At 39.3% G+C, this 12,402-nt stretch overlaps 1 protein-coding gene across 1 annotated transcript in view; it reads right to left on the bottom strand.

Annotated features, from left to right (window-relative positions):
• The window catches only part of LOC133635292 (F-BAR domain only protein 1-like), a 108,850-nt gene that overhangs the window by 76,431 nt on the left and 20,017 nt on the right, over positions 1-12,402 (bottom strand). Inside the window, exon 2 of the mRNA XM_062028342.1 lies at positions 8,483-8,536. Coding sequence (XP_061884326.1) covers positions 8,483-8,512 — 30 coding nt within the window. The 5' untranslated portion in view covers positions 8,513-8,536. The remainder of the gene's footprint in view (positions 1-8,482; positions 8,537-12,402) is intronic.

The following is a 12,402-nucleotide window of genomic DNA, read 5'->3' as shown; positions in this document are numbered from 1 at the left end:
AATACGTTACACACATACAGTTGTTGACAAAATGCACTGTACATTATATACCTCAGCTAACTAAACTATGGAAATGTATAATATAATTCATATAGCATTACGGTCTCACTTCACAGCAAGCCAGCAGTTAACCGAGTCATTGCGCACAATCCATGTTGAGGCACAAATCAGTGACGTGCCTCAACTGGCTGCTGATCACCGCACCGTCTCTTCTCAGTATTTGAACGGCAAATGTGAAAATAAAAATAAAAATAATCTAAAACTGGTGAAGTTAAATGGAAAATAACTTTAGTATAATCACTTGATACATATAACAATTTAATACATTTTTTTTCTTTTTACTTTTTTTTTTCTTTCCATGATGGCAGGTGAGTCCGTGCCTCCCCTGCCTCTAGTGACTGCACGCCACTGCTGCTTGTATACCCAATCATGGCCCTCACCTGTTCTTAATTAGCCTGTTCTCCTGTGGGATGTTCCAAATAAGTGTTTGATGAACATTCCTCAACTTTCTCAGTCTTGTTTGCCACTTTTGCCAGCTTTTTTTTAAACATGTTGCAGGCTACAAATTCCAAATGAGCTAATATTTGCAAAAAAATAAAGTTTTCCAGTTCAAACGTTAAGTATTGTCTTTGCAGTCAATTCAATTGAATATAGGTTGAAAAGGATTTGCAAATCATTGTATTTAGTTTTCATTTACACAACATGCCAACTTCACTGGTTTTGGGGTTTGTACTTGTTGAGCATATTAAAATGTACCACGATATAAATGATAACTGATAATTCTGGCCACAATAACCATGATGTGAAATGTTTATATCGTTACATTTTACGCATGGGCCACCCACCGAACATGTGTTTTTAATGGCCCCGAAAAAACCCATCAAAAATGGACAAAAAGAGCTAAAAGCATATATAACATGTTCAAACTACTAATAAACAAACCACAAATATGTGTCTTTAAATAAATAGACAAGGTTTATTTTGTCCTTTTATTAGTATCTATCAATACAAACTACATGATGACGTCGCATTCATGCCACCCCAAACAATCTTCCCACAGCAGGAAAATTGCTGACAATTGGAAAACATTATGTTTTACCCAACATAATGAATAATCAATATTGATTTAAAAAATTTTGATTATTATTTTGGCCATAATCGTGCAGCCTTACAAGGTACATACCAAACTATGATGATGGTGTACCGTAACACCCCTACTAACTCACCCTGTTACCGCAGGGTGCATTTTACAACCCCTTTGATATGACAACTTGTAGTTCACACAGCAGGCTGTCTGATACTGGAATTCACAAATTAACCCCCCAAAACACGAGCGTCTTTATTAATTCCATTATCATTATAGTACATCGGAAAATTTAGATGTTGCCATGAATCAGCAATGTCCAACATGCGGCTAACAGGTTTAATCCGGCCCACAAGATGAGTTTGCTAAGGGTAAATAAGCTGCATTTTCAAATTAAAGAAACTGCTGCTCTCAATGTGTCCACTGGATGTCGCAATAGCAATTCTGTTGGGCAAGCAAATGGTTTTTACTGAGGCCGAGCAAGCAAGAGTTACACAGTAAAGTGTGACTAACTTGAAGTGTTTTGTCAAGAGGATTATTTGTGATATGTACATTTTTCAGAATGTGCTTGTTCTATTTTGGGCAAAAGTAAAACAAAGAAAACAATCTGAAGTGGTCATATTTTTACGTTATTTTGCTAAGATTTTACAAGTCCGGCCTACGTGGGAATAGACTTTCCTTCATGCGACCCCTGAGTTAAAATGAGTTTGATACCCCTGCCATAAATTGTAGTTGTACATATGCCAACAGAAAGTATTTTATCCACACGGTTTGATTTTTTGAATATGATAGTTGAATTATAATAGTTTTTATGATGATTTTATTTTATGATTTTAATTAGAATTTTGATGACTTTTATGACTTTTTCCCCCTTCTTATAATTTTGACTTGCCTTGAGTACAAATTGAGCTCTATATATAAACATTCTGGTCACAATAACCATGATGTAAAATGTTTATATCGTTACATTTTACGCATGGGCCACCCACCGAACATGTTTTTAATGGTTTTAATGGTTTTAATGTTTTTAATGAACATGTGTGAATGTGAGTGTAACTATATGTCTGTCTATCTCCAGGGTGTACCCCGCCTTCCGCCCGAATGCAGCTGAGATAGGCTCCAGCACCCCCCGCGACCCCAAAAAAGGGACAAGCGGTAGAAAATGGAAGGATGGATGTTTTTTTGGTTGTCTTTTTTCCCCAAGATGGCGCCGCTATAGTGGCTGCTGTTGGCAGGAGCTCTGTGCTCTTGTGTCATCCTTTTGGGTTCCTGATGTTTCCCTCGTTTTCATGTGGGGTTTTTTTGCCTTTTGGTTCGGGACCCTTTGGGGCTGTGGGACAAGGGGTGCCACTTTCGTGACTTCTGCTGTGCTTTTTTGTGAACTTCTGGATCTGCCTCCCGGGAGCCTTTTGGCCATGGAGACCAGCTGCTGGGTCTCTGCCACACAAGAGTCAGTTTGGAGAGAATGGAGGAGGTGAAGATGAAGAGACAGGACAAGCTTCACAGTGTCTTGGCTGAATGAGCAGGTATCGGACACCTCGGTCTCCTTAGACGCATCCTCGCTCATCCATGCGGACTGGACACTGGCCGAGAGTTGGTGGGCGGCCGAGGGTTGAGTCGGCTCTCTTGGTTGCTTTGTTGGGTCTGCTCCTGTCTCTGGCCATGCTCCGCTTCACCCCAGCAGACGATGGCGTGGAACACCGCAGTGTATAGTTGTTTTGTTGTTGTTGTTTTACTTTTGTGGCTGTGTCTAGAAGTGGCTGGTTGCATCAGTTCTGCTCTTTTAATGTATTTAATGTCCTTTGTGTTCTTTGATGTTTCCCTCTTAAACATATGTTTATGTGTGCTATGGCTATTAGGTTTTTTTTTCTTTTTTTTTTTCCTTGGCCTCAGTCTGGATCCCCTCTCCAGGGCCCAGGCTTAGACTTAATATTCCCCCCCTCCCCACCCACCCTACCCTCCCTAGCGTTTACCTGCATCTCACTTTTTTTGTAAGGGGCGCCGGAAGTTGGCAGACCCGTCAGCAATCCTGTTCTGTCTCCCTGTAATGTTTGTCTGCTCTCGAATGGGATTGTGCTGAAAATCTTAATTTCCCCTCGGGGATTATTTAAGTATTTCTGATTCTGATTCTGATTCTGAACTTTCCTTGCCTTGCCTTGCCTAATAATGTACAGATTACTCAATTTGTAGTTCGACCAAATATTAGTGGAAGAACATGCCTTTTAATGCCACATTTGTGACAGGCAGACAGACAAGAAATGTAACAACCTGAAGTCACACAAAGCCTATCCATCCTGTTGAATGACCAGTTAGCTTGGTCAAAGGAGTTTCGCTGATCACACAAATATTCCTGCTAACAAGACAGTTTCAGAACAGATGGCCTCACAGCACACGGTTGTCAATAACATCAACATAATTGGGTAGCAACATCAGCATAGTGGCTCTAAAAATCATTAAATGTGCAGGTGAGAACATTCTGAAGAAAAGTGCATTCTTCTTACCCAATATGCACCCAAGACTGGGGTGCAATGCCAGTTCATACTTGCTCACATATCAAACGCGAATTCACTATAACCAACATGGATAGAAATACAGTAATGTAGGTGTACGTTGGCGGATAGACCTCAAGGACTAATTGCGGCAAAACAAGGTCACAGAAAAAAGCAGGATAAAAAATAGAGAGGATGGGCGAAAATGAGTAAGCCGAGACAACAGAAAAATGTGTAGCCCTCTAGACACCCTAATTGCACACTACTGTCACCTGCACTTCAAATGGTAAATGGTTTATACTTGTATAGCGCTTTTCTACCTTCAAGGTACTCAAAGGGCTTTGACACTATTTCCACATTCACACACACATTCACACTCTGATGGAGGGAGCTGCCATGCAAGGACCTAACCACGACCCATCAGGAGCAAGGGTGAAGTGTCTTGCTCAAGGACACAACGGACGTGACGAGGTTGGTAGAAGGTGGGGATCGAACCAGGAACCCTCAGGTTGCTGGCACGGCCACTCTCACAACTGCGCCACGCCGTCACCTCAAATGAAACTTGTCTTCTCTGTGTCATTGGATGTATAGGCCCAGGTTGAGGTCTCAAGTACTGTCAAGCTAAATTAAAAACATATACACAATCTTTACATTAACATAAACCATTGAGCATCACATCAAAGCATTCATTTAAAAAAAAATTGTGCTCTTTAGGAGGTTACAATTCAATGAATTAGCCACTGCGAGATCTGCAATGTGTTTGTCATATGGACTAAAATACTCAGTGTAAGGTTATCTGCGAAACTGCTGCTTTCAACTGTGCTCTTTCCTATTAACAATGAGCATCATAGTACAGAGAACAATGTATTTGGTACTGCTTGTACCTGTTTAGTAGTCCCAACATCACTCTTGCACTTGCTAAACTTTTTTTTACTAATGCAGTACAGCCTCATATCGCCTGTATCCCAAAGGTAACACTGCTATGCTGCGTTTTGACTTGTGTCTGCTTAAAGGCCTACTGAAACCCACTACTACCGACCACGCAGTCTGATAGTTTATATATCAATGATGAAATCTTAACATTGCAACACATGCCAATACGGCCGGGTTAGATTAGTAATGTGCAATTTTAAATTTCCCTTGAAATATCCTGCTGAAAACGTCTCGGTATGATGACGTTTGCGCGTGACGTCACGGATTGTAGCGGACATTTTGGGACACCATTGTGGCCAGCTATTAAGTCGTCTGTTTTCATCGCAAAATTCCACAGTATTCTGGACATCTGTGTTGGTGAATCTTTTGCAATTTGTTTAATGAACAATGGAGATAGCAAAGAAGAAAGCTGTAGGTGGGAAGCGGTGTATTAGCGGTCGGCTACAGCAACACAAACACGTAGCGGCTACGTCGTAGCCGGTGTTTCATTGTTTACATTTCCGAACGATGACAGTCAAGCTTTACCATTGGCCTGTGGAGAACTGGGACAACTGTTTTTGTCAAAAGTGGTTTGACAAAAACAGATTATCGTTGAATCTCAGTAAAACTAAGATAATGCTATTTGGTAACAGTAGAAGGGAAAGTCAAACACAAATACAAATAGATGGAGTACAAATTGAAAGAGTAAATTAAACTACATTTCTAGGTATAATGATTGATGATAAATTGAACTGGAAATCTCATGTAAAAAATATACAACATAAAGTAGCGAGAAACACATCAATAATGAATAAAGCAAAACATGTTCTAGACCAAAAATCACTTCATATTCTCTACTGCTCGCTAGTGTTACCATATCTGAGCTACTGTGTAGAAATATGGGGAATTGACTACAAAAGTACACTTCATTCACTAACGGTGTTCCAAAAAAGATCAGTTAGAATAATAATACATAATGTTGGATATAGAGAACATACAAACCCTTTATTTATTGAATCAAAAATACTCAAATTCCATGACATAGTGAATTTGCAAACAGCTAAAATTATGCACAAAGCAAACTATAACCTGCTACCCAAGAATATACAACAATTCTTCTCAAAAAAAAAGAGGAGAAATATAATCTTAGAGAAAAACGTAATTTAAAACATTTGTATGTACGTACAACACTTAAGAACTTCAGTATATCAGTATGTGGAATTAAATTATGGAATGGATTAAGCAAAGCAATCAAACAATGTACTAATATGATCCACTTCAAGAAACTCTTCAAACTTAAAGTGTTTACAAAGTACAAAGAAGAAGAACCATGACAAACATTCTCAATTTAGTTCATCCATCCATATTCATTCATTCTTAAAGTAATCTTACTTATCTCATCATATGAAATATGACTTACTTCACCAATTATTAAATTATTACTATTATTTATTTATTTATTTTATTGTGATTACTTATGGAGTTTATTGTGAATAAATTGTGAACAGGAAGTGAACAAAAAGTTTTAGCAACTGTTATGTAAAGAAAAGGGGTAGGATTAAATAAGCTATGCTTCTTCCTACTCCTTTTCGAACATGTTGAAAAGAGAAACTGGAAATTGTGATAGAGTATATATATGTCTTGTGTTTATTTACTGTTTTAGTCATTCCCAGCTGAATATCAGGTCCCACCCGCCTCTCACAGCATCTTCCCTATCTGAATCGCTTCCATTGCCCTCTAGTCCTTCACTCTCACTTTCCTCATCCACAAATCTTTCATCCTCGCTCAAATTAATGGGGAAATCGTCGCTTTCTCGGTCCGAATCGCTCTCGCTGCTTGTGGCCATAATTGTAAACAATGTGGAGATGTGAGAGATGTGAGGAGCTCCACAACCTGTGACGTCACGCTACTTCCAGTACAGGCAAGGCTTTTTTATCAGCGACCAAAAGTTGCAAACTTTATCGTCGATGTTCTCTACTAAATCCTTTCAGCAAAAATATGGCAATATCGCGAAATGATCAAGTATGACACATAGAATGGATCTGCTATCCCCGTTTTAATAAGAAAATCTCATTTCAGTAGGCCTTTAAACAGGGTATTAACATAATATACAGTGTAACCGAAAAAATTCACAGTGCTTCCCTTTTTCCACATTTTTTTATGTTAAAGCTGTATTCCAAAAGTGTAATACATTTGTTTTTGTTCTCAAACATTTTCAGACAATACCCCATAATCACAGTGTGATTTTATTTTATTTTTTAATTTAGCAATTGTATCAAAAATAAAAAGCTAAAAAAATCACATCTACATAAGTATTCGCAGTCTTTACTCAATACTTTGTTGATGCACCTTTGGCAGCAATTACAGCCTCAAGTCTTATTGAATACGACGCCACAAGCACGGCACACTTATCTTTGAGAAGTTTCACAGTTGTTTTTTTTATCCCAGTCCTCTGTTGTATATCTTATATATTTATTTTTTACTGAGGTTTCTAACCATCTGATGAAACCCGATGGTAAAAGTAGGGTACACAACTGAAATAGCAGCAGGTGCATCGGGACATAGAAAATTATGACTAACCAGCTAAAGGGACAAAAAGGCTGTTAACCACTATTTTACCCGTCTGACTATAAAACTGGTAACATTAATAACGTCGATCTTTAAAAAAAAAAAAATCAGATTACCATCTAAAAAGACCCCTCTAAATTATAACAAGAATATGTCTATTACAAATTCCAATTTTTTTTACTTCCCATTTAGGGCGCAGGTCAGATTGAGCTTTTAACAGCAATTTAAGTTCAACATGAACAATTTCTCCTAATTTGTTCATAAACTTTGTTGGATTGTATTGTAATGTGTGATTACGAGAGATTATTTTACATTGTGTTCCTTCTCATCAAGAATTCTGGAGCTAAAGTGGTACATCAATTTAAGAGTGCCCCGACAAGAGTGTTTTGAGAAAAGAGCGGTATCTCGGGTAATTGTTATGCTTTAACTAACAAGCAAATATTTGAGTTACAAGCTTCCCCGCCATTAGTTGGTATAGCAAATGTCACAGTGAACCCTGTAAGATCACCCCAAAACATCTGGTCTTACTCACTATCATAAGATAGAGATGGACATAAGTAACTTTGTTTTCCAACCATGGGAAGGAAGAGCCTTGGTGTGAAGAACAGTGCTTAGAAAAAGCAGATGATAGTCATTGAATCAAAAAAATTTATAATCAAAACCATGACAAAGCACGTTGACAACTTGGTGAAGCAATTTGAGTTATCACTGCTAGTCTGCACCATAAACAGATTAAGACTAACGCCAGCCAAGAGTGTTGAAATAATATCTATCCATTTATCCACTAAAATAAAGAAAAGCTGCTGATGGTGTGTTTGACAGAAGCAGCTGTAAGGAGATACGCTCTTCAAGGTAAATGCTATATTTTTATTATATTACCGTACTTACTAAACTAACTGTAGATGTTAGTTGTACATTCCATTGTATTGTTTTTATAGAATGTTTCTTAGCTGAAAGTTAGTTTTTATTTTTAAAAGTCATGTTAGACGTTAAAATTGTGCTGTTTTGGGGGGCCTAGCACTAAATAAATGCAATTAATTTCAATGGGAGACGTTTATTTGAGATACAAGTGTTTGGAGTTAGGAGATCCATTACAGAACCAACTTGTAAATTGAAGTACAGGATCACTGTAGATGAAATGTGGGTATTTGCTCAGAAGGTCTTGTCTGGCATATTTTGTTAACATGGTACATTCTTTTACATTGCAAAACCTTCAAATGTCAAAAGCCACAATGATTTCTTGTCCAGTAACCGGGCAAGAACATGGCATTGTCAGAGAACAATAAAGAACAATGTAATGTCGAATGAAACTGGCGAAAAAATAAACAGAGTTCAATACAAGATCCGGTTGTGTTGTAAAATATTGAGTACAAATCACAAACGTCTCCTCTGCTTAACATCACTGCCATCATCATACAGACTTCCTTACCCAAAAGTTGTTCTGAAAGAATGCCATCATCACTCAGTAGGCACTGACAGCGTTCTGTGGAGGAACAGAAAGAAGGTAGAACTGCATTACAGAGAAGTCAACCATAGCTCCATCTCATCTTGGGGCGGCGTGGCTCGGTTGGTAAAGCGGCCGTGCCAGCAACTTGAGGGTTCCAGGTTCGATGCCCGCTTCCTCCATCCTAGACACAGCCGTTGTGTCCATTGGCAAGACACTTTACCCACCTGCTCCCAATGCCCCCCACACTGGTTTAAATGTAACTTAGATAATGGGTTTCACTATGTAAAGCAATTTGAGTCACTAAAGAAAAAGGCTATATAAATATAATTCACTTCACATCTTCATTTTCTCATTTTTGTGATGAGACACGAGACACATTCAGTGTAGGAAGGGAGCTCCTGAGGAATGACAGATTTAGAAAAACTTCAGAAGAAAGCTCAGAGGATGGGGGGACCAAAGGAAGGAGGTCGGGGGAATGATCGGGGGAATGGTGGAGGACAGTTGGGGAAGATAAGGATTAACAATGACAGAAATAGGGAAGGAGATATTGCAGCATCCAAGAAGGTGATTGTGCATCTATAGATTTGATCATAGTATGATAATTATATGGTTCAAACATTAGTTGTCAATTGACCTGATTTAAATAATTGTATGATGATCCTTTTCTTAAGTTAATACCCTTTCTACACATAATGATATGTATATTTACAATGTCGTCTTTAAACTTTTTCAATCTTGTTTTGACACAGCTTGCATTTTTTTTTTTTGTCTCAATGTTTACACTTGAAATCACTACTAACCTACTACAGATCCGATGCTAGGTGTGGGGGACCTGGCCAGGTTCTGCCCTTTCACTGAAAGTAGGCCTGGGCGATGTACAAAACTCAAAACCAGTGAAGTTGGCACATTGTGCAAATCGTAAATAAAAACAGAATACAATGATTTGAAAATCCTTTTCAACCTATATTCAATTGAATACACTGCAAAGACAAGATACTTAACGTTCTAACTGGTAAACTTTGTGATTCTTTGCAAATAGTAGCTCATTTGGAATTTGATGCTTGCAACATGTTTCAAAAAAGCTGGCACAAGTGGCAAAAAAGACTGAGAAAGTTGAGGAATGCTCATCAAACACTTATTTGGAACGTACCACAGGTGAACAGGCTAATTGGGAACAGGTGGGTGCCATGATTGGGTGTAATACGGCGTGTAAATGGGATAAAACAAACAACATGTTTACTTGACCCACTTCCTGGGAAACTTATCAAGGAACCGTTTGTAATATTAGGACCATCAGTGCTAAATATTATAAACTTATCACTTTCCTCTGGCACTGTTCCCCTAGCATTAAAAAAGTGGTTATTCATCCTGTGCTCAAAAGACTTAACCTCGATCCTGACCTCAGGTAAACTACCGGCCGGTGTCCCACCTTCCGTTTATTTTGAAAATCCTCGAAAAAATTGTTGCACAGCAGCTAAATGAACACTTAGCGTCTAACAATCTCTGTGAACCCTTTCAATCGGGTTTTAGGTCAAATCACTCTACGGAGACCGCCCTCACAAAAATGACTAATGATCTATTGCTAACGATGGATGCTGATGAGTCATCCATGTTGCTGCTTCTTGATCTTAGCGCTGCTTTCGATACCGTCAATCATAATATTTTATTAGAGCGTATCAAAACACGTATTGGTATGTCAAACTTAGCCTAGTCTTGGTTTAACTCCTATCTTACTGACAGGATGCAGTGCGTCTCCCATAACAATGTGACCTCGGACTATGTTAAGGTAACGTGTGGAGTTCCCCGGGGTTCGGTTCTTGGCACTGCACTCTTTAGTATTTACATGCTGCCACTAGGCGACATCATACGCAAATACGGTGTTAGCTTTCAATGTTATGCCGATGACACCAAACTCTACATGCCCCTAAAGCTGACCAACACGCCGGATTGTAGTCAGCTGGAGGCGTGTCTTAATGAAATTAAACAATGGATGTCCGCTAACTTTTTGCAACTCAACGCTAAGAAAACGGAAATGCTGATTATCGGTCCTGCTAGACACCGACACCTATTTAATAATACCACCTTGGGGACGGCGTGGCGAAGTTGGTAGAGTGGCTGTGCCAGCAATCGGAGGGTTGCTGGTTACTGGGGTTCAATCCCCACCTTCTACCATCCTAGTCATGTCCGTTGTGTCCTTGGGCAAGACACTTCACCCTTGCTCCTGATGGCTGCTGGTTAGCGCCTTGCATGGCAGCTCCCGCCATCAGTGTGTGAATGGGTGAATGTGGAAATACTGTCAAAGCGCTTTGAGTACCTTGAAGGTAGAAAAGCGCTATACAAGTATAACCCATATATCGTTTATTATTTATTTAACATTTGACAACCAAACAATTACACAAGGCGACTCGGTAAAGAATCTGGGTATTATCTTCGACCCAACTCTCTCGTTTGAGTCACACATCAAGAGTGTTACTAAAACGGCCTTCTTTCATCTCCGTAATATCGCTAAAATTCGTTCCATTTTGTCCACTAGCGACGCTGAGATCGTTATTCATGCGTTCGTTATGTCTCGTCTCGATTACTGTAACGTATAATTTTCGGGTCTCCCTATGTCTACCATTAAAAGGGTTACCCACATATACGGTCCTCTCCAAGGTTTCTCATAGTCATTCACATTGACGTCCCACTGGGGTGAGTTTTCTTGACCGTATGTGGGCTCTGTACCGAGGATGTCGTTGTGGCTTGTACAGCCCTTTGAGACACTTGTGATTTAGGGCTATATAAATAAACATTGATTGATTGATTGATTGATTGATTGATTAAAAGATTACAGTTGGTACAAAATGCGGCTGCTAGACTTTTGACAAGAACAAGAAAGTTTGATCATATTACGCCTGTACTGGCTCACCTGCACTGGCTTCCTGTGCACTTAAGATGTGACTTTAAGGTTTAACTACTTACATATAAAATACTACACGGTCTAGCTCCATCCTACCTTGCTGATTGTATTGTATCATATGTCCCGGCAAGAAATCTGCGTTCAAAGAACTCCGGCTTATTAGTGATTCTAAGAGCCCAAAAAAAGTCTGCGGGCTATAGAACATTTTCTATTCGGGCTCCAGTACTATGGAATGCCCTCCCGGTAACAGTTAGAGATGCTACCTCAGTAGAAGCATTTAAGTCCCACCTTGAAACTCATTTGTATACTCTAGCCTTTAAATAGACCCCCTTTTAGACCAGTTGATCTGCCGTTTCTTTTCTGCTCTGCCCGCCTCTCCTTTGTGGAGGGGGGGAGGGCACAGATTCTGTGACCACAGATGATGCGCTAGCTGTCCAAAGTCGAGACCCAGGGTGGACCGCTCATCTGCGAATCAGTTGGGGACGTATCTGCGCTGCTGACCTGTCTCCGCTCAAGATGATCTCCTGCTGGCCCCACTATGTACTGGACTCTCACTATTATGTTAGATCCACTATGGACTGGACTCTCACAATATTATGCTAGATCCACTTGACGTCCATTGCACCGGTCGCCCATAGCGCTACCCCTGTTCTAGACGGGCTAACCGCTTCAGGGGTCATGGCAAATGTTGTAGCCTATTGTATAGGGATGATGTTTGATAAGAAATTATCGAGTTCGAGCCTATTGTCGAATCCTCCTATCGAACCGATTCCTTATCGATTCTCTTATCGAGTCCAGATAGGTTGTTGTATATGGAAAAAAACACTATTTGGTTTAACAAAAGCTCACTTTTATTATATAAGAAAACAATTTAATCTAATAAATAAATAAATATTGACTGTTACCCCCCTAAAAAAATAAAATAAAATAAATAAATATTGACTGTTGTTACCCAAAGTATATTAAGTGGGATTTTTCAGAAAAACAAATATATACAGTAACA

Source organism: Entelurus aequoreus, linkage group LG19 (genome assembly GCF_033978785.1).
Source record: "Entelurus aequoreus isolate RoL-2023_Sb linkage group LG19, RoL_Eaeq_v1.1, whole genome shotgun sequence".
In the NCBI taxonomy this organism is placed as follows: Eukaryota; Metazoa; Chordata; class Actinopteri; order Syngnathiformes; family Syngnathidae; genus Entelurus; species Entelurus aequoreus.
The sequence above is the reverse complement of the archived record's forward strand: the minus strand, read 5'-3'. Positions and strand labels throughout refer to the sequence as shown.